The 22,935-nt window shown below is 46.4% G+C and overlaps 1 protein-coding gene across 7 annotated transcripts in view; it reads left to right on the top strand.

The window, feature by feature from the left end:
• The first annotated feature begins 13,105 nt into the window (after window positions 1-13,105).
• The window catches only part of LOC308476643 (maestro heat-like repeat-containing protein family member 2B), a 94,883-nt gene continuing 85,053 nt past the window's right edge, over window positions 13,106-22,935 (top strand). For 6 of the 7 annotated variants that reach the window (XR_013986022.1, XR_013986023.1, XM_081004390.1 and 3 more), the window contains exons 1-5: window positions 13,106-13,333; window positions 17,637-17,764; window positions 19,050-19,215; window positions 20,613-20,711; window positions 22,429-22,580. Coding sequence is in view for 5 of the 7 variants with exons in the window: in XM_081004390.1 (XP_080860516.1) it covers window positions 13,300-13,333; window positions 17,637-17,764; window positions 19,050-19,215; window positions 20,613-20,711; window positions 22,429-22,580 (579 nt within the window). In the remaining 2 variants the exon portion in view is untranslated. The remainder of the gene's footprint in view (window positions 13,334-17,636; window positions 17,765-19,049; window positions 19,216-20,612; window positions 20,712-22,428; window positions 22,581-22,935) is intronic. The other variant, XM_081004389.1, reaches the window with a different exon arrangement.

The raw sequence follows: 22,935 nt of genomic DNA, 5'->3' as shown, positions 1-22,935 counted from the left end.
TTCATCTGCCAGGGATGGGCAGCCCTCTGGATCTGCCAGGCTTGGTGCAAATGGTAAGCGAATCGCCTCCTTCGGCTCACACAATTCTGGACTCCCAGGGGTGCCCTGGTGAACATTCAGAGGGTGCAGCCTTTGAGTCTAGATTACAGTACAGTTGGCACAGCCCTGGCACAGCCCGGCCATGTCATACATGCATGTAAGTGTTTTCTGTGTTTTCTGTGACGTGGACCCAAAATTCTGCCATTCTTCTGCCATCCGGAAAGCAAATTTGGGATGAGTATTGAAAGCCAACAGCTCCCCCTGCTGGCTATTTTCAATATTATTGAATATTACTCTATTTGTGATAGGTGAAGGTAAAGGGACCCCTGACCATTAGATCCAGTCGTGGCTGACTCCGGGGTTGTGGCGCTCATCTCGCTTTATTGGCTGAGGGAGCAGGCGTCCAGCTTCCGGGTCATGTGGCCAGCATGACTAAGCCGCTTCTGGTGAACCAGAACAGTGCACCGAAATGCCGTTTACCTTCCCGCCGGAGCAGTACCTATTTATCTACTTGCACTTTGATGTGCTTTTGAACTGCTAGGTTGGCAGGAGCTGGGACCGAGCAACGGGAGCTCACTCTGTCGCGGGGATTCGAACCGCCGACCTTCTGATCGGCAAGTCCTAGGCTCTGTGGTTTAACCCACAGCGCCACCCGCGTCCCCTATTTGTGATAAGTTGTCTATTTTCAAGTTATGTTTTTATGATGACATGTTCGTACTGGATCAGATTGTTATAAGGTCTACGGTCTTCATTGTTTCTGCAGCTTATAAACCACCCTGTGTATGGTAATATAGAAAGGCAACCTACAAATTAAAAGTGAAATGAAATGAAGAGGAATCACAATTAATCTATGATTCTATGAGAGTTTAGTATTCCTCCCCCGCACAGATTTTTAATGGTCCGCCTTGCACTCACCCAGCTAATTTAGACCAATGGTCCCAGTTTCTTAAGAGCGCATTTGCAATGCAAAGGGCCTGAGCAGATCACCCAGCAAAGAGCATTTCTTTATGGAATTGCAATATTTGTGGATGAACCCGCTTCCTCTCACATCCTTCGTCCTCTAGCTTACAGGAAGAGGAAAGTGCACGATGCGGGTGATGCGAGACCCGTCGACCGGCCGCTCATCTCCAAAGACCGAGGAAATCCCCATGTCTAAACATGGATCGTTAAACTGTAACATCTGGAAGGCAGACAAGCTGTCCGCTGCAGAAGATCTCATCAAAGGACCTCGGATACGTGCAAATGCGTCCCTGAGGGCCCTCTGGCCTTCAAGCTCCTGCGCCGCGAGACGTGTGATTTAGAGAGACGATAGCGCAGCCTCCCTCCATCTGCGGGGCTGACAAGGAGGCCTTGGGAGAGCATTAACGCAGAATTAACACACAGAGGCAAATGCAAAGTGAAGGGTTTGTCCCGGCCAGCGCGTGTGAGGCCGCTGATGTATCAGTTTGGGAAGTTACAGTCCAAGTGGGGCCCTGCATCAAATCCTGGGAACAATTTAACACAGTGTTTCTCAAACTCAGGTCTCCAGCTGTTTTGGGGACTACAACTCCCATCATCCCTAGCTAGCAGGTCCTGTGGTCAGGGATGATAGGAATTGTAGTCCCAAAACAGCTGGATACCCAAGTCTGGGAAAACCCCTGCAATTTCGATGTAATGCATCCATTCTTCCTCCTCTCCAAAGTAGACCCATTCAAATTGATGGCCAACTTAGGTCCACTAATTTCAGTGTTGATGCTTTTGAATTCTGGTGCTGGAGGAGACTCTTGAGAGTCCCATGGACTGCAAGAAGATCCAACCTCTCCATTCTGAAGGAAATCAGCCCTGAGTGCTCACTGGAAGGACAGATCCTGAAGCTGAGGCTCCAAGACTTTGGCCACCTCATGAGAAGAGAAGACTCCCTAGAAAAGACCCTGATGTTGGGAAAGATGGAGGGCACAAGGAGAAGGGGACAGCAGAGGACAACATGGTTGGACAGTATTCTCGAAGCTACGAACATGAGTTTGACCAAACTGCAGGAGGCAGTGGAAGACAGGGGTGCCTGGCGTGCTCTGGTCCATGGGGTCACAAAGAGCTGGACACGACTAAATGACTAAAAAACAACAATTTCAGTGGGTCTACCTTAAGGACAAACATAGTAGTCTGAATAAGGTAAAGGTAAAGGGACCCCTGACCATTAGGTCCAGTCGTGACTGACTCTGGGGTTGCGGCGCTCATCTTGCTTTATTGGCCGAGGGAGCCGGCGTACAGCTTCTGGGTCATGTGGCCAGCATGACTAAGCTGCTTCTGGTGAACCAGAGCAATGCACGGAAATGCCGTTTACCTTCTCGCTGGAGTGGTACCTATTTACTTACTATCTACTTGCACTTTGTGCTTTCGAACTGCTAGGTTGGCAGGAGCAGGGACCAAGCAACGGGAACTGACCCTGTCGTGGGGATTTGAACCGGCGACCTTCTGATCACCACAGAGCCCTAGGCTCTTTGGTTTAACCCGCAGTGCCACCTGCGTCCCTTAGTACTCTGAATACAACCCACTAAATATACATTGACATTGGCATTTTCCGTGGAGGGCACTGACTGTGACAAAATGTGTGGCTACAGAGAAAAATGGTTGTCTGGTTGCTCCTCAGTGATAAACATTTGAATTTGGCCTGCGAAAGGGTGCCTTCCAATAAGTTCAAGTCTCCTGCTTCTTTTTGAAATTCTACATATTGGCCTAAACCCTAAGAAATTGTCTTCTGTTTCTGATGCCTTTGCAAAAGACAGTAGAATTCCTCCACTCCCCCCCCCCCCAAGAAAAGGTTTGTTATAAATCTGTTAAATAAAGAAAATAAAAGCACACAGAGGTGGGTCCTGTTCAATCAGGAATCACATGGTGACTGGTATGATGTCACAATGTGACATGCTGATGTCACAGGAGGTCAGAGAATAGAAGCGTGCGAGTCAACACAAGTGATCAGATACTGGACAGCTACACTAGTGAAGAAAAAGCGTTTTATATGAGTTGTAACAATGAGACACCAGAGGGCGCTGTGGAGTTCCATCTTTTGCCAACGTGATTTCCCACTGAGGTTTATAACACGTTTTCCTGAAACGCTTTTTTCGATGTGTCTAGATCCAGCCTTGACTGAGGATGCTGTCATCGAAGGCAACCGAGGGCATGTTAAAAGAATAACAATCTTTTTTCATTGAGTGCACAAAAAGGAACCTACTAAGAGTTTTCCTGGATCAGGCCAATGGCCCATCTAGTCCACCATGCTGTTCTCACAGTCACTGCCACGTCCTCCAACATTTCTCAGTAGAAATTTGGGACGTGTGTCAGCCTCCCCTGTCGCAGCCCCTAGCTGGCAGCAGCCCACTCTCTTCCAGTGCTGAATTTACGTTTAAGCTAAACAAGCTATAATAATAATAATAATAATAATAATAATAATAATAATAATAATTTATTTATACCCCGCCCATCTGGCTGGGCTTCCCCAGCCACTCTGGGCGGCTTCCAACAGAATATTAAAATACAATAATCTATTAAACATTAAAAGCTTCCCTAAACAGGGCTGCCTTCAGATGTCGTCTAAAAGTCTGGTAGTTGTTTTTCTCTTTGACATCTGTAGCTTAGGGCCCCACTCTCTTGCCCCCCCCCCAAAAAAAAATATAAAGACGAAAAAAACCTGGATGTACATTTCCAAAATATAAGATAAAAAACAAATAAAATAAAACTTACATACAGCAACAGTGTTTTGTGTTGTGTAGGCTCCTATGAAACAGTGGGGTCACTCAGAGGAGAGGATGGTGAAATGCAAACAGGGGACACAGAAAGGGCTGAACTCCTCAATGCCTTCTTTGCCTCAGTCTTCTCCGATAAAGAAAACAATGCCCGACCTGAAGAATTTGGAGCAAATGATTCAGCAGAGGAAACACAGCCCAGAATAACTAAGGAGATAGTACAAGAATACTTGGCTAGTTTAGATGTATTCAAGTCTCCAGGGCCAGATGAACTGCATCCAAGAGTATTAAAAGAACTGGCAGATGTGATCTCAGAACCACTGGCAGTCATCTTTGAGAATTCCTGGAGAACAGGCGAAGTCCCGGCAGACTGGAGGAGGGCAAATGTTGTCCCTATTTTCAAAAAGGGGAAAAGAGAGGACCCAAATAATTACCGCCCAGTCAGTCTGACATCAATACCAGGGAAGATTCTGGAGCAGATCATTAAGCAAACAGTCTGTGAGCACCTAGAAAGGAATGCTGTGATCACCAATAGTCAGCATGGATTTCTGAAAAATAAGTCGTGTCAGACTAACCTGATCTCGTTTTTTGACAGAATTACAAGCCTGGTAGATGAAGGGAATGCAGTGGATGTAGCCTACCTTGATTTCAGCAAGGCATTTGACAAGGTGCCCCATGATATTCTTGTAAAGAAGCTGGTAAAATGCGGTCTTGACTATGCTACCACTCAGTGGATTTGTAACTGGCTGACTGACCGAACCCAAAGGGTGCTCATCAATGGTTCCTCTTCATCCTGGAGAAGAGTGACTAGTGGGGTGCCACAGGGTTCTGTCTTGGGCCCGGTCTTATTCAACATCTTTATCAACGACTTGGATGATGGACTCAAGGGCATCCTGATCAAATTTGCAGATGACACCAAACTGGGAGGGGTGGCTAACACCCCAGAGGACAGGATTACACTTCAAAATGACCTTGACAGATTAGAGAACTGGGCCAAAACAAACAAGATGAATTTTAACAGGGAGAAATGTAAAGTATTGCACTTGGGCAAAAAAAATGAGAGGCACAAATACAAGATGGGGGACACCTGGCTTGAGAGCAGTACATGTGAAAAGGATCTAGGAGTCTTAGTTGACCACAAACGTGACATGAGCCAACAGTGTGACGCGGCAGCTAAAAAAGCCAATGCAATTCTGGGCTGCATCAATAGGAGTATAGCATCTAGATCAAGGGAAGTAATAGTGCCACTGTATTCTGCTCTGGTCAGACCTCACCTGGAGTACTGTGTCCAGTTCTGGGCACCACAGTTCAAGAAGGACACTGACAAACTGGAGCGTGTCCAGAGGAGGGCAACCAAAATGGTCAAAGGCCTGGAAACGATGCCTTATGAGGAACGGCTAAGGGAGCTGGGCATGTTTAGCCTGGAGAAGAGGAGGTTAAGGGGTGATATGATAGCCATGTTCAAATATATAAAAGGATGTCACACAGAGGAGGGAGAAAGGTTGTTTTCTGCTGCTCCAGAGAAGCGGACACGGAGCAATGGATCCAAACTACAAGAAAGAAGATTCCACCTAAACATTAGGAAGAACTTCCTGACAGTAAGAGCTGTTCGACAGTGGAATTTGCTGCCAAGGAGTGTGGTGGAGTCTCCTTCTTTGGAGGTCTTTAAGCAGAGGCTTGACAACCATATGTCAGGAGTGCTCTGATGGTGTTTCCTGCTTGGCAGGGGGTTGGACTCGATGGCCCTTGTGGTCTCTTCCAACTCTATGATTCTATGATTCTATGATGTAAGTCATGGGCCCCGCCTGCTAGCCTGCTCCATAAAATATCACTGGTTTGCTCCTTTCTATATATAGGGTGCATACATTCTGCATGGACTGGCTGCATGGCAATATGGGCAAATGGCTTGAGATACCTATTAGGTCCATAAATTACCATATAGCATATATTCAACACAAAGAACAGCGACAAATTGTTGCTGACAGCTGGCATATAAAGGGCCCCATGACCTTCAGGAGCTTAGGGCCTCATCAAACCTAAATCTGGCCCTGGCTCTCTTCCCTCCTCGCACCCTGACTTAGCCTACGACACACCTCATGCCGCCATGACAGAGGCGGCGGCTTTGGTGGCATAGCTGTCAACTTTCAGATTTGAAAATAAGGGATCAGCAGCCTCACCTGTCCCAGGGACAGTCTATGGGATATCTAACAATCCGGGATAGCAGCGGGAAGCAGCGGGAAATGGCGCAGGAATAAGGGAATTTCCCGCAAAAAAAGGGAAGGTTGACAGCTATGTTTGGTGGCGGCTGAGAGGGGCAGCAAGAGCGTTACTCATGTCCGCTGCCCCTGCTCCAGCAGGGAAATGTCTTCCCTGCGCACAAGAGTGCCGCTTCGCACAAGCGCTGGCACATGCTCTTCACGAACAGGACATTGCCGGATGAAATCAGAAGCCGGGGAAAGCTTGTCTCGCAGTTTGTATGTCAATTTCGCCAATTCTGCAGAGTCCATCAATTTCTCTTGCCACTGTTCTTTTGTCGGGGGTTTCCTCATTCTTCCATCCTTGTGCCATTAAGACTCTTGCCGCCATTGTTGCATACATAAATAGATTCTTTATTTTCCTTGGCAGGTCTTTTCCTACGATCCCTAACAAAAATGCTTCTGTTTTTTTTTTTTTTACAAATGTTAATTTAAACATTTTCTTCAACTCATTATATACCATTTCCCAAAATTTTTTATTTCTCTACATTCCCACCATATATATATCCCTTCTTTTTCTTTACACTTCCAGCATACAAGTGACCCACTTTTGTATATTCTTGCAATCTGTACTGGTGTTATATACCATCTATACATCATTCTAGACTCCCTGGAAAAGACCCTAATGCTGGGAAAGATGGAGGGCACAAGGAGAAGGGGACGACAGAGGACGAGATGGTTGGACAGTGTTCTCGAAGCTACCAGCATGAGTTTGACAAAACTGCGGGAGGCAGTGGAAGACAGAAGTGCCTGGCGTGCTCTGGTCCAGGGGGTCACGAAGAGTCGGACACGACTAAACGACTAAACAACAAATACATCATTTTCATATAATTTTCTTTCAAAAGAGAACAGTCTGTAAATTTTAAATCTATTCTCCACAATTTTGCCCAGTCTTCAAATTGTATATTATGTCCTGAATTGGACTCCTTGGCAGGTTTTGAATAAACATACACAAATTTATTGATTGTTAACATAATAGGCAGATAATTTAAGGATCTTTACAATTTTACAATATGCAGAGAATAACATGTGGGAGGGATGGTTCTTCTTGGGGAGGGGGGAGGGAAAAATGGGGGGGGATGAAGATGATAGTTTTTGATAATTTGTTATGTTGAAATTCTTAATGTTGTTGTTGTTGTTTAGTCGTTTAGTCGTGTCCGACTCTTCGTGACCCCATGGACCAGAGCAGGCCAGGCACTCCTGTCTTCCACTGCCTCCTGTAGTTTGGTCAAACTCATGCTGGTAGCTTCGAGAACACTGTCCCACCATCTCTTCCTCTGTCGTCCCCTTCTCCTTGTGCCCTCCATCTTTCCCAGCATCAGGGTCTTTTCCAGGGAGTCTTCTCTTCTCATGAGGTGGCCAAAGTCTTGGAGCCTCAGCTTCAGGATCTGTCCTTCCAGTGAGCACTCAGGGCTGATTTCCTTCAGAATGGAGAAGTTGGATCTTTTTGCTGTCCATGGGACTCTCATTCTTAATAAAATAATTCTTAATAAAAACTATTTAAAAAAAAAAAAAAAGAAGCCAGGGAAAGCTTCTGTAATTCCACGAATGTCCCGGGAAAACAGGGACACTTGACGGCTATGCACTGCCTCCTGGAAGAGCAAGGTGTTTTTAGGCCCTGTCAGAAAAGCTCACAGGAGTAATCCCATTAATTCCACACCCCCTCCTGGCCTACCCTGAAGATGCAGCCTCTGCGTCTTATTTGCGTCTCTCCATCTGCTTTCTCTCTCTTTGTGTGTGAGCGCACGTTCAGCGGCCCCCCAACTGCGCTCTTGAACCTTGGCGACCGGCCAGCGCAGGCCCCCCCCCCACTTTTTCACGTCTCGCTTCCAATTTCCATCTTATTAAAGACATGTCCTAACTTCAATGTGTGTAACATAAACAGTATCGCAAAGAGGAAGAATTAAAGCAGGCTGTCCCTGAGTGTAGCTGCGAGGGCTGGCGGAGGACGGGGGAGAGAGAGGAATTTCACCGCATGCTTATTTCATCTTGAGGGGGGCGAGGGAAGGGGGGCACAAGATGAACCCCATGTTGCTTTTTCCACAACACATTTCAGACCCCTTGGCTCGAGCCCCTCAGGAATTTCTGCCCGTGTTGTTCTTCTCGGCAAGTTTGTGATACCGTACCCCACTCCCGCCTATCTCCCGTAATCCTCTCTGTCAAGCCCGCCGTGTCCATCACGAGAGAAATTTGGAGCACTGCTGTGGCGGACATCTGGAGAAGGTTCGTTTGCTTGAAACCGTGAGCCTCTCTCTCCTTAATGCACCCCTGAGAAAGGGCCTGACGGGCCGCATACTTCTGCAAACCGTTCCCAGAAAGACCTAATTTCCTGGCGTCCCATGTGGTGTCAATAACAGAGCCCTGAGATGGAGCAGGCACTTATGAAATATTAAATCTCCGTTCGGGCTTTGCCCAAATTCAGACCACCTGTGAGCAAGTGGCTCGCTGCAAAGAGGACTCCAAACGTCGGAAACTTGGGGCATATGTGACCGATAAGGCATAATCAATATCTTTTGGAGAGTTTGGCACAAGAAAGGTCTTGACAGTAGTGTGTCAGGAATCTGGGGTAGGGGAGTGGCTGTGGAGCATACGATTCGGTAGGGGGAGGTTTCAGACACATTGCTCCATTATTATAAATCTTTTACGGATTCAAACAGTATCGGGTCACGGAGATTATTAAATTTACTGTCCTTGGCTGAGAAGAGGTCTTTATTATTCATCCATCCGTCGAGGAGGGGACCAGGCACGGCTGACGTTTTGTGACATTTGAATTAGATCATGTTGGCCCACGCCAATGAAAACAGCCTCTCAGTGTTTTAATGTCATGATTTAATTCCTTCATTGATACTGGGAGGCAAAGGCGAGGAACCCAGTGGAAAGGCTTCAGTCAGAGCTGGGGGGGGTACCTTAAATCACTTAGCTCCACACCCACCCCGTCGGAGGGCAATATTACAGGACCGTCACGTCTCAAGTAGGGTGTGTGTGTGTTCTACATGCAGAAATGCTTTTACGTTGCCAGATCTCCCGTTTTTCTTTCTTTCTTTTAATGAAGTACAATAAATTTGGGAGCCTGCCTAAGCAAACAGAGAAACATCTGGGATCTTTTCTGCCGGCGAATGCTGGTGGACGTTTGACCTCAGGGTGGATTCCAAGATCCGAGTGTTAATTAGCAGCGCTGTTTTACGGCTGGCCATGTTTGGACATCTGGGGAAGGGCACTTCCTGGAAGGTGGAGGAGTTGATGCCGCAGTTGGGGAAAAGCTTAAGTACCTGAGAAACGCTAGGGTAGAACTCTGCTTAGCTGCAAAGTTCACAAACGATTAAGAGACGTTGTTTCCCAGCCAGCTTTGCAATGAAAGGGATCAGGCCAAGCTCAGATCAGCGTTCTGTCTCCGCCAGCATTCCGGTGTGCCTTTCTTTTAATATGCCGTATTTTTCGCTCCATAAGACGCACTTTTTTCCTCCTAAAAAGTAAGGGGAAATGTCTATGCATCTTATGGAGTGAGTGGTGAGTGCGTGGTCCCTGGAGCCGAATTTCCCAAGGGCAAAAAGCGGATTGTGCTTTTTTTTTTTTTAGGAGGGAAGGGGGTGTTGAAACGAAGCCGCTGAGCAGCTGATCAGCAAACGATCAGGAGGGAGATAAGGGACGCTAGCGATAAAGGAGGCTGCCTGGGAGGGGGGAGGTAAAGACAGCAAACTTGCAAGGAGAGGAGACAGGAATACTAAAACAAGCAATTAGGAGAGAAATTAAAAGAAAAGGAGCAAAAAAAAACCTGCTCCAGCAAAGGAAAAGATGCTATTTTTGCAAGCATGTTCCCCAACCTAATGCATTTTTCATGTTGTGTTCATGCTGTTGTTGTTTAGTCATTTAGTCGTGTCCAACTCTTCGTGACCCCCTGGACCAGAGCACGCCAGGCACTCCTGTCTTCCACTGCCTCCCACAGTTTGGTCAAACTCATTCTGGTAGCTTCGAAAACACTGTCCAACCATCTCGTCCTCTGTCGTCCCCTTCTCCTTGTGCCCTCCATCTTTCCCAACATCAGGGTCTTTTCCAGGGAGTCTTCTCTTCTCATGAGGTGGCCAAAGTATTGGAGCCTCAGCTTCAGGATCTGTCCTTCCAGTGAGCACTCAGGGCTGATTTCCTTCAGAATGGAGAGGTTTGATCTTCTTGCAGTCCATGGGACTCTCCAGAGTCTCCTCCAGCACCAGAATTCAAAAGCATCCATTCTTCGGCGATCAGTCTTCATGCTAGTGGCGTAGCATGGGGGTGGGTACGGGGCGGTTGTTCCGGGCACAATTTTCTTAGAGGTGCAAAATTGCAACACCTGGTACTGCCTCAATACAGCTGGTTCTTCTGTCACTGGGCTTCACTGAAAACGGCTTCTCCATGTGAACCAGGAAGTGACCTCTCTGGACAACGGAACGGCTCTTCCTTATCTTATCTCTGCTGCCGAGATCTCCTGGGTGTTGTGGATGCCATTAGGCAGTTGAATGCTCATGTGTACTCTCTTTGTTTCCGTCCCTCCCCCTCCCCTCTGTGCAGCCCTGGGTGCTGGCAACCCACACTATGCCACTGGTTCATGCTGCAAAATTACTTTATACTTGTTTTCTGCAGACATTTTTGGGTTGGAGGAAATATCGTTAAATCTGGGAATGATGTTCCCGCTGTCAACGTGGGGCAAATTTGCATCAAGCCCACCCTGAACCACTCCACCAACCCCACTTGAACTGGGAAGACACTCAAGGGTCAAGGGACCCCTGCTTTTCATAATCCCAAATATTCCTGGTTTTGTTTTTGCACAGCTTTGTTGCACTGTAGCGCTGGAGTTCCCCTCCGGGTGGCAGTAACATGGTGGTGTTCGGGAAGAACAGCATCCCCAACATCACCATGCAGCAGAACAACATGTGTGGACTCTCCAGTAGAAATCCATCACCTGCTCACTATTACAGTGGTACCTCGGGTTACAGACGCTTCAGGTTACAGACTCCGCTAACCCAGAAATAGTACCTCGGGTTAAGAACTTTGCTTCAGGATGAGAACAGAAATCATGCTCCGGCGGCACGGCAGCAGAGGGAGGCCCCATTAGCTAAAGTGCTGCTTCAGGTTAAGAACAGTTTCAGGTTAAGAATGGACCTCCAGAACGAATTAAGTACTTAACCCGAGGTACCACTGTATTGCAAGGACACGGGTGGCGCTGTGGTCTAAACCACAGAGCCTAGGGCTTGCCGATCAGAAGGTCGGCGATTTGAATCCCCGCAACGGGGTGAGCTCCCGTTGCTCGGTCCCTGCTCCTGCCAACCTAGCAGTTCGAAAGCACGTCAAAGTGCAATTAGATAAATAGGTACCACTCCGGCAGGAAGGTAAACGGCGTTTCCGTGCACTGCTCTGTTTCGCCAGAAGCGGCTTAGTCATGCTGGCCACAGGACCTGGAAGCTGTACGCCAGCTCCCTCGGCCAATAAAGCGAGATGAACGCCGCAACCCCAGAGTCATCCGTGACTGGACCTCATGGTCAGGGTCCCTTTACCTTTACCTTTACCTTTACCACTGTATTGCACTCAGTGACATGTTGCAGAAGATACCTGCAGAAAAAACACCCATCTGAAAGCTTTTCCTATTATTCAATTAACACCATATAATTAACAAATTGTCAGCAAAACAATTACAATCTATAAAACACTGTTAATAAGCCAGCGACAAGAAACAACAACAACCACAGACTAAACATCACAGTTGCAGCATAAGGCATGATTAACAAATCATCAATAAAACATTTATAATCTAGAAAACCTTATGAACAGAATAGCAACTGAAAAATAAGCTGAACACTGTTTTGGTGTTCATATTCTCTCTCTCTCTCTCTCTCTCTCCTCCCTTTTTGTAAAGGGAAATGTGTGGGCAATGGTATAAGCCATGTATGGAGAATCAGTGTCCTTCCAGGTGCTGGTAAACTACAACTCCCACCATCCCTGACCATCGGGAATGCTAGCTGGGTCTAATGGGGTTCAAGATATGGAGTGTCAGAACTAATAATAATAATAATAATAATAATAATTTATTATTTATACCCCGCCCATCTGGCTGGGCTTCCCCAGCCACTCTGGGCGGTTTCCAACAAAATATTAAAACACAGTAATGCATCAGTCATTAAAAGCTTCCCTAAACAGGGCCACCTTCAGATGTCTTCTAAAAGTCTGGTAGTTGTTGTTCTCTTTGACATCTGGTGGGAGGGCGTTCCACAGGGCGGGTGCCACTACCGAGAAGGCCCTCTGCCTGGTTCCCTGTAGCTTGGCTTCTCGCAGGGAGGGAACCGCCAGAAGGCCCTCGGAGCTGGACCTCAGCATCCGAGCAGAACGATGGGGATGGAGACGCTCCTTCAGGTATACAGGACTGAGGCCATTTAGGGCTTTAAAGGTCAGCACCAACACTTTGAATTGTGCTCGGACACGTACTGGGAGCCAATGTAGGTCTTTCAAGACCAGTGTTATACGGTCTCGGTGGCCGCTCCCAGTCACCAGTCTGGCTGCCGCATTCTGGATTAGTTGTAGTTTCCGGGCCACCTTCTAAGGTAGCCCCACGTAGAGCGCATTGCAGTAGTCCAAGCGGGAGATAACCAGAGCATGCACCACTCTGGTGAAACAGTCCGCGGGCAGGTAGGGTCTCATCCTGCGTACCAGATGGAGCTGGTAAACAGCTGCCCTGGACACGGATTTGACCTGCGCCTCCATGGACAGCTGTGAGTCCAGAATGACTCCCAGGCTGCGCACCTGGTCCTTCAGGGGCACAGTTACCCCGTTCAGGACCAGGGAGTCCTCCAAACCCGCCCGCCTCCTTTCCCCCCAAAACAGTACTTCTGTCTTGTCAGGATTCAACCTCAATCTGTTAGCCGCCATCCATAACTTCACCAAAACGTTCCTGCTAGAGGCATTGGTGTGTATATCCAAGGACACAGGGCTGATGTGCAGGTCTGAGGCAATAATCTCCAGGTCTTAATGGTGTCAACAATCCCCCGTCGATTCCAGGGCCGTCATTGGTCAGGTTGCTTTAGTAAAGTATGACACCATCACCACCCATATCACAATGGAAGCCCCGTCTCTGTTTGCTTTCCACTCGGGCTGCAGTCCTGTGCACGTTTACTTGGGAGTAAGCCCCCTTCAACTCAGTGGGACTTACTTCCGAGTAAACATGCACGGGCTTGCCCTGTTACTTGACTCCGAGTTCCTGGCAAGGCTGTGAGGCAGCCCTTTGGCCTGTGAACTGGTGTGATAGTTGACTGACGGCTTCCGTCATGGATGTATCTGGTGACTTAAAGACAATGAGAGGTAGGTGAGGCAGTCATTCTGAATTAGCCCCCCCTGAGCTGTTTTGGCCTATAATTCCCATCATTCCTACTTAGCACATCTTGATCCTTGAGGAATAACAGCGTCCACTTTGACAATCAGGAATTATTTTCTTTTTTTAAAAAAAACACACCCATGCTTTACTTACTGTATTTTTCGCTCCATAGGGCGCACCGGACTATATGGTGCACCTAGTTTTTAGGGGGGGAAATAAAGAAAAAAAGTTATTTTCCCCCCCCAGCCCCAAAGAGCAAAGAAGCCAAGACAGCGAGTGGGATCCATCCCGCTGGCTGTCTTGGCTTCCTCTTTAGCCGTGCGCAACCTCTCCAGCCAGGATTGGCTGCGCACAGCTTTGGCAGAAGCCAAGACAGGGAGCGGGATGGATCCCGCTCGCTGTCTTGGCTTTGTTTTTAGTTGCGGGGCTGGGTCGGGGGAAGCCCCAGCTTCCCCCAACCCCAGCCCCCAGAACAGGTCCGGGAGCAGCGGCAAGGTTGCGCGCAGCCTTGTCGCTGCTCCCGGAGCTTGCGGTGCTGGAGGCGCGCTCCAAAGGCTTGCGGATAGCTGCCTGAAACCTGGGGAGCGCAGCGGGAGTTGGCACTGCACTGCCTGGGCTTCAGGCTTCAGGCTGCTATCCGCAAGCCTTCAGAGCGTGGGGAGAACTCCTGCTGCGCTCCGAAGGCTTGTGGATAGCTGCCTGAAGCCTGGAGAGCGAGAGGGGTCGGTGCGCACCAACCCCTCTCGCTCTCCAGGCTTCAGCAAAAGCAACGCAAAGCCTCCGGAGTGCGGAGGGAGCGCTCCCTCTGCGCTTCGGAGGCTTCCCGTTGCTATCGCTCAAGGCAAGGAGCCTGCATTCGCTCCATAGGACGCACACACATTTCCCCTTCATTTTTGGAGAGGAAAAAGTGTGTCCTATAGAGCGAAAAATATGGTAATTCTTGCAAGAACAAAACAAGCAAGAACTCGTTATCACTGTAGAGCTTTCACCTGCAGAATGGCCCAGATTGTTACCTACTCAGCATTTTACAAACATTCCCCGACAAGAACTTTTAAAGCTACAAGTATCTGAGAAGGAAGGAGACATGTGGGGAGAGAGGAGGAATGAACGAAACTGTCTGTTTCAATTTCACTCAGTTCCTCATTTTCTCTGTCTTCAGTTCTCTGCATTGCCGTATCAGTTTGCAATTTATAAAGTCCTTGTGAAACTGAATAGCTCAGCTGGTTAGAGTGAGGTGCTGATAATGACAAGGTTGCAAGTTTGACAGCTGCATATTCCTGCATTGCTGGTGGTTGAATGATATGATCCTGAGTGTCCCTTCAAATCCTACAATTCTATGATTCTATGAAAGCTCATTGTTTTGTTGTTGCAAATTTCTCCTAACATGCGCATTTTGCGCGCAGTTTTGCAAAGCAATTTCTCCTAATATAATGCAACTTTTGATGTTATTTTAAGTCATACTTCTGTGGAGACACTTTACCTTAGAATAATATTAGCATACACGTTTCTTGTTTGGAGAACTCCACTGCAGATTTTGGAGAGGCGCAAATTCTGCAGAATGGTTATGCATTGGTTCACATATAGTTTTGAACAAGTGAAAATTCAGTAGGTTCGTCTTTAAATGCAAAATAAATAGAACATTTCCCCCACTCCCAGGAGAGGACTGAAAATGGGTGTGCAGGATGATGTCAAACTAAATGTTATTCTTGCAAACAGCTACATCTTGTTACAGCTTGGGGGGGGGGGATATTATTGTTTGGGGAGAGAAAAGTTTTTCACTCTAATAACACTGACATTCGTGGACATTCAATGAAGCTGAATGCTGGAGGATTTAGGACAGGAAAATGAAATGACTTCTTCACGCAGTGCATGAAGCCCTTTGTGGCTTAGGGCCCTTGTATTTACAGGACCGTCTCTCCTGGTCTGCCCTGCAGAGGACCTTAAGGTCCATGAATGATCATAGTTTAGAGGTCCCGGGCCCTAAGGAAGTCAGATTATCCTCCACCAAGGCCAGGGCCTTCTCAGTGATGGCTCCGACCTGGTGGAATACTCTGTCCCATGAGACCAGGGTCCTGCAGGATTTAACTTCCTTCCGCAGGGCCTGTAAGACAGAGCTATTCTGCGTGGCTTTCAATTTGAACTTAGTCTGATCTTTCATTCCCCTTTCTTCCCTCTCACTCCCCTTTTTATGAAGATTACCCGCTCTGGGATCCCACAGCTAATTCTTCCCTGGTCTCCTCGCTGGCCCAAATAGGACTAATTTAGCCAGCTAGCCCTGGTGATCATCTAATGTTTATTGGATGGACTTCCCCCCTAAATTGATGTTTGAATTTTGAATTTATTGTTATTCACGTTTTATACTGTATTTTGTGCTGTTTTTTGTTGCATCAATTAAGTGTTTTAAATTTGTTGTTAGCCGCCCTGAGCCTGGTTTTTTGAACTGGGAAGGGCGGGGTATAAATAAAAATTATTTATTATTATTATTATTATTATTATTATTATTATTATTAACTGTGGAACTCCCTGCCACTGGTAGCAGTGATGGTCACCAACCAAGATGGCTTTAAAAGAGGATTGGGCAAATTCATGGAGGGAGAGAGGGTTACTGATGGCTACTAGCCATGATGGCAAAGCTCTGTTTCCATGGTTGGCGGCAGCGATGCTTTTGAACACTACAAGGTGTGACCAGAAAGTTTGGTAAGTGGTCACAGAAAGAAGACAGCGAGAAGTATTCGGACATAAAATCAGCATCGGAAACCCACGAAATGCTCACAATTGTGTACAGAGATGAAGCTGTAACTCGAAAGACAATGTACGAGTGGTTTAAGCATTTTTCGTGAAGGGCGGCAAACCATCGAAGACCATCGAAGATGACCCTCAGTCTGGTGGACCATCAGCCAGCAGAATGTCGGCAAATGTTGACAGAGTTCATGAGTTATTGTTGCGGGATCAGCGTTTGTCCATCCGAATGATGGCAGAAGAATGGCATATTCCATGTGAAATCATTACTGAAGTCACTGAGTTGTCCCACTCTCCATATTCTCCTGATCTGACCCCCACCAGATTTCTTACTTTTTCCAGAACTGAAATCTGCACAGCTTTCCCAACATTTCACACGTCCAAGCTGCTGTGACGAGGGAACTGAAAGCATTACGAAAAGAGGACTTCTCCAGAAGTTTCCAACAGTTCTATGAACGTTGTCAACAGTGCATTAGTGAATGAATTTTATTATTACGGTCACAGACCAGTTCCGGCTCACTTACAATATCAGGAAAATCATAAAACACAACAGGAATACATTGAATTGCAATTGGGTATAACAGACAATTCAGATATAGCGGCCATTAAAATATATATATTAAATCTTGATCATTAAAATATAACCTAAAATTGACATTTAAAACCTTAATCATTTTGGTAGTACAGCTTGTTCCCTAAGTTTTATGGCAGTCAATGGTGCATTATATCAGAGGAGGCCTACTTTGAAGGCATGGAAGTGAGAGCTGGATCATAAAGAAGGCTGATCGCTGAAGAATTGATGCTTTTGAATTATGGCGCTGGAGGAGACTCTGGAGAGTCCCATGGACTGCAAGAAGAACAAACCTATCCATTCTTAAAGAAATCAGCCCTGAGCGCTCACTGGAAGGACAGATCCTCCAATACTTTGGCCACCTCATGAGAAGAGAAGACTCCCTGGAAAAGACCCTGATGTTGGGAAAGATGGAGGGCACAAGGAGAAGGGGGTGACAGAGGACGAGATGGTGGGACAGTGTTCTTGAAGCTACCAGCATGAGTTTGACCAAACTGCGGGAGGCAGCGGAAGACAGGAGTGCCTGGCGTGCTCTGGTCCAGGAGGTCACCAAGAGTCGGACACGACTAAACGACTAAACGACTAAACAACAACAACAAAGGCATGTATGTTCAAATATTTCTCGCTGTCCAGTTTCTGTGACCATTCACCGAACTTTCTGGTCACACCTTGTAGCTGCTGAAAACCACAGGAGGGGATACGGCTGTTGTGTTTGAATCCTGCTTGCAGGTTTCCCACAGGCAACTGTTCAGCTAGGATGCTGGACCAGATGGTTCACTGGCCTGATCCAGCAGGATCTTCTTACATTCTCACGTGATTAGCGAACAATGCCTTGAATGATGAGCATCTCCATCAATGGGGGAGGTCTGCGGCAGCTTGAGGAAGAGGCGCTTGTTGCATTCATGGTTCTTCAAAACCAGCAGATCAGATACGCACACCCATCCGTGACAACCAGTACAATGACCCGTGTTGCCTTTCAGAAATTTACAACTACATCTGCTGCAGCGCTGAGCAAAATGCCGACCTGGCTGCCCAAAGTCTCATCCAGTGGGCCGGACCACCGAACATTGATGCGGCCATTCATGTGTTGGTGGAGATGCTGAAGGAGGTAGGAACAGAATTGACATCATGTGGGTTCAAGTGCTTTGGGTTGTATCAAAGCCCTACTCAGAGCAGATGGGCCAAAGGTAGCAGGGCATGTCAAGTTTTTAAACTTTCAAATTCCAAAAATGAGTGGTACTTATAATGTGACATGGGAATTCAAAATATATTTTGGTTACATTAATATAATTTAGTTTTGCTTGGTAAGTAAAACATGTGTAAAATTGCATAGCATCATTTAAATGATTGCCAAGTACTTCTCGAAGCTACAAACATGAGTTTGACCCAACTGCGGGAGGCAGTGGAAGACAGGAGGGCCTGGCGTGCTCTGGTCCATGGGGTCACAAAGAGTCGGACACGACTAAACGACTAAACAACAACAACTTGCAGTTATTATTGATATTATTATTTACTATAACCTGACATTATTATTTAGCATATTATTATTTAGCATAACCTTCCAGTAGGCAAAATTAAAATTCTTTGGTTTTCCGAAAGCAGTTTTTGTGCTTCTTCATCAAACATAGACTCACCAAGCTAAATATTGTCCAGTCAAAAAAATAATAGCAGATTTGAATTCCTCACGCACACAAAATTATTTTTAAGGCCCCTCACTTAAGAAATTTGCAAAAATTATGTTTTGCTGCCTTAAATGACATGCTCTACTAAGGCAGTCAATTCCATTAATGTCAATGAGAACATTCGGAGTAGGATGAATGTTGACTGTAACTCTTTAATCTGAATATCCCCACAAGAATTTTCAGGGACCTTTCTGGTTAGTTAAGAGTGACTGTTGTACAAAATCCTGTTTCTTAGAGTAGGACTGCACATCTCAAAGAAGAGAGAGTTGCCCTTGAAAATGGCAGCCGTGTGTCTGACTCCCTATCCCATCTAGTTAGGGCTACATTTGAGACCTTTTAGTTTCTTCTTCTTCTTCTTTGGCGATCCCTCGTAGCCGAGTAAGATTGTCTTCCATGAACACGGTCTTAGCGGTGTGTCCGTAAGTGACTGTGGAGGCCAATTCTGGATCCGCACATCCTTCCACAGTGGGGACATTGGTTCCTGGGTGGGAGATGATCACGGTGTGGATTTGCCAGGCGTGCCTTCCTCTTAGCACATTTCTCCCTTACATCGTGAGTTTGAGTGTCTTCAAAGCCCATGACACCTTTGGTAAAGGCTGTTCTCCAACTGGAGCGCTCGCAGGCCAGTGTTTCCCGATTGTCAGTGCCAAGAACTGGGCAGCATAATCCAGACTGACCACCACAAACCCACAAGACTTTCTGCTTCCTTAGAAAGATGTGTCTGGGAGAATCGTCCAGCAAGCCAATGATGTCCTCCTATCTCTGGCAAGCTCTCTTTTCAATGACGTGATGTACAGACTTCAAAAGAATGTCAAGACTGGGATCCTCCCTCATCACATGGTCTTCAGGACCCTGGGGAACCTGGCCTCTCGCTATGGTAGGGCTCCCTCCAGTTCTTCATGTTCTCCCATTGAAGGGGAAAGGGTTTGATTCCCATCTCAGATAGGATGCAATTTACATATGGGTTGTGGGGGTAAACACTGAGGACTAGTGATTTTTTTTTTTTGTAATAATATGTTATTCTTCTTTCCGTATAGGAAATTGCATTTGTTACTCAACAATTATATTCCAATTCAACAAAACTAGTGACTTCCCACCCGCCCGTCATCGCTGTTTATAACTCAAAATACATACAATTGCATCTTAGGGTTTTGTCTTAATTTTTTCCTGCTGTTTTCTTACACTTTAAACCCTGCTGTGGTCTTCGCATATGGGAAATAACTTTTTATATAGACAAGAAAAGAGTTTCCAGTCTTCTTTAAAAAGATTCTAAATTTGATAATACAAAAACCAAAAAATATAATCCAAAAACAATGGAAATGTTTAATTATTTTTTGATTTTGATTATTTTTTGATTATTTATGTAGACAAAGATTAAATGTAAGGTATTGGTTGTGTTTAGAATAGATTTATGAAAGATTTAGAAAACTTATTGATTAGAATATTTGTGTGAGATAGTATGGGAAAAATGCAGAATAACAGATACAATCTTGCTTAAAATGTATATAGGAAGTGCGGTGTAAGCGATGGAAGTCAATCAATGAAATTTTATTATTATTTTCATATTGAGATATTTGTAGAATAAATTTGGAAGAAATTCTTCCAACTTTTCTCCTTTTTTCCTCTTTATTTTTTCTTCTTTTTTCTTTTCTTCTTTTGTTCTTTTCTTCTTTAGTTCTTTTTCATATATGTGTGTGCTTACCTGAAATACGTATATGTATTTGCAATATTTTGCTCATATTTTGTAATAATTATGTTAAATAAATAAAATAAAATAAATAAATTTGTATCTTCTATCAGCGCCGTCAATTTCACCCTCTCTGCATCTTCCAAGATTTCCATCAACCATTCTTCCTTTGGAAAGAGGGTTTTTCTCTCCCCCTTCCATAGGTGCTGGTTTCCTGTGCCCCCAGGTTCCCGAGCACCCACAAAATTCCCCATGAAGGAGCCAGGATTTTGGCCTCTTGGGAAAAGTCACTTTAAATATTTTCCAAATTTTCTAAATCGTCAAAAATATATATATATTTTTTACTGAGGACTAGTGGCTTGACAAAGCTGGTTCTGTTTAATTTCACCCAGGCCACGCTAGGGGATCTAACCTCAGGAAGGGTCACACTGCAACAGAAGATTGTGTGTTTGCATACCAAAACCAGCTGAAGTTCAGTCCCATATAGAAGCATCTCCAACAGAAGGGCTGCCCAGAGTTTGTGATCCTAAATTGTAATAAATCATTACCATCCTCTAACGAAAGGTTGCTTGTGTCTCTTCACTCAGCACTCAGGTGTATCCCGTTTTTGTCACTGACCTGTGTGTATTTAAGGGTGATGATTAAGTGGCCCATGACTAGCCACATGAAAGAAGCAATATGCTACGGTGAGTGATTCTTTTTCTTTTTTGGGCGGGGGGGGGGGGAATGGAATATCATCATCTTCCTTCCATTCCAGTATAGCCCCTACAACTGCTAACTGTTCCTTAAAGACCATCATCTGTGCCATTCTCTGTGCGCCCCTTCCAAGAGAAGTTTGGAAGGCAATGAGACAACAGGGCCTATTTGGTGGTGGCCCCCTGATTGTAGAATGCTCTTTACAGGGCGGTTCGCCTGGCACCATTGTTGTGCTCCTTCCAGTGCCAGACTGTGGGGAAAATTCCCCTTCGTTCAAAACAGAAGCACTGTTTTTTGGGGAAGTGGGTGTGGAGGACTCCCTGGTCCTGAATGGGGTAACTGTGCCCCTGAAGGACCAGGTGCGCAGCCTGGGAGTCATTTTGGACTCACAGCTGTCCATGGAGGCGCAGATCCATTCTGTGTCCAGGGCAGTTGTCTACCAGCTCCATCTGGTACGCAGGCTGAGACCCTCCCTGCCCGTGGACTGTCTTGCCAGAGTGCTGCATGCTCTGGTTATCTCCCGCTTGGACTACTGCAATGCGCTCTACGTGGGGCTACCTGTGAAGGTGACCCGGAAACTGCAACTAATCCAGAATGTGGCAGCTAGACTGGTGACTGGGAGCGGCCGCCGGGACCACATAACACCAGTCCTGAGAGATCTGCACTGGCTCCCAGTACGTTTCCGAGCACAATTCAAGGTGTTGGTGCTGAACTTTAAAGCCCTAAACGGCCTCAGCCCAGTATTCCTGAAGGAGCGTCTCCACCTCTATCGTCCTACCCAGACACTGAGGTCCAGCTCCGAGGGCCTTCTGGCAGTTCCCTCACTGCAAGAAGCCAAGTTACCAGGCAGAGGGCCTTCTCAGTGGTGGCACCCGCCCTGTGGAACACCCTCCCACCACGTCAAAGAGAACAACAACTACCAGACTTTTAGAAGACATCTGAATGCAGCCCTGTTTAGGGAAGCTTTTAATGTTTGATGCATTACTGTATTTTAATATTTGTTGGAAGCCGCCCAGAGTGGGCGGGGTATAGATAATAAATTGTTGTTGTTGTTGTTGTTGTTGTTGTTGTTTTCCCTCTCCCCAACCACCTTTGGCCAGCCCAGCACGTCACCATTTTTCATCCAACTACAGCCCATGAAATACAACTGACTCAACACCTTTTTCTTTTTGCTGTACATGTCAGAGTTGCTTTTCACTGTAACAGTCAGCCATTAGTTTCCCATTTAACTGGTTCTTGCCAATCTTGTGATCAGGTCCCATTGTTGTGGCCGTGACACGAGTCTGAGTAATAACAGGCCTAACAGTATTTCCACCTCAAGACAAATACAGTGGTACCTCAGGTTACATACGCTTCAGGTTACAGACTCCGCTAACCCAGAAATAGTGCTTCAGGTTAAGAACTTTGCTTCAGGATGAGAACAGAAATCGTGCTCTGGTGGTGTGGCAGCAGCAGCAGGCCCCATTAGCTAAAGTGGTGCTTCAGGTTAAGAACAGTTTCAGGTTAAGAATGGACCTCCGGAACGAATTAAGTACTTAACCTGAGGCACCACTGTATTTTTTTAACCCCACTCCTAGGAATTGGGATAGAGCGAAGGGTCAGTCTTCCATTGTGGCCAAGTGTGGACCCACAACCTCCGACTTTCGATTGCTTCAGTGCCAAGCAATCGCTTCTCAGACGCTTTCTCTCTCTTTCTCACTCATTCAGTTATGGAACATTTCTGTGCAGCAATAAACTATTACTACAAAAACTGGAGAGCATGTTCGTTCCCAAGAGAGACAGAAGCTCAGCTTTGCAGCCCCGTCATTCCCATCTATCAACGCTTGGCTGGCGATTGGCTGAATGACGAGGAACCGAAGGTGAGCACCAGGAAAGTTTCATCTTATCACAGCCGCGCCCAAAGCAAGGGAGCAGCTCCCCTTCCGGGCCGATGGGATTAGCTTGGAGGGGGGGTGCTAAGCGGCTAGGGGGCAGCAGGGGGCGCTGGAGGTATAAATGAACTGTCAGACATTGCAAAGCTGGTACCCCTGGCTCAAGTTCATCAATTCTGTTGAATTAATTGTTTTTAATACTCGATTGGGAGCCGCCCAGAGTGGCTGTGGAAACTCAGCCAGGTGGGTAGAGTATAAATAATAAAAAAGGTAAAGGTAAAGGGACCCCTGACCATTAGGTCCAGTCATGACTGACTCTGAGGTTACAGCGCTCATCTCACTT

Source organism: Podarcis pityusensis, assembly GCF_964106645.2.
Source record: "Podarcis pityusensis genome assembly, chromosome: 1".
Lineage (NCBI taxonomy): Eukaryota > Metazoa > Chordata > Lepidosauria > Squamata > Lacertidae > Podarcis > Podarcis pityusensis.
The sequence above is the reverse complement of the archived record's forward strand: the minus strand, read 5'-3'. Positions and strand labels throughout refer to the sequence as shown.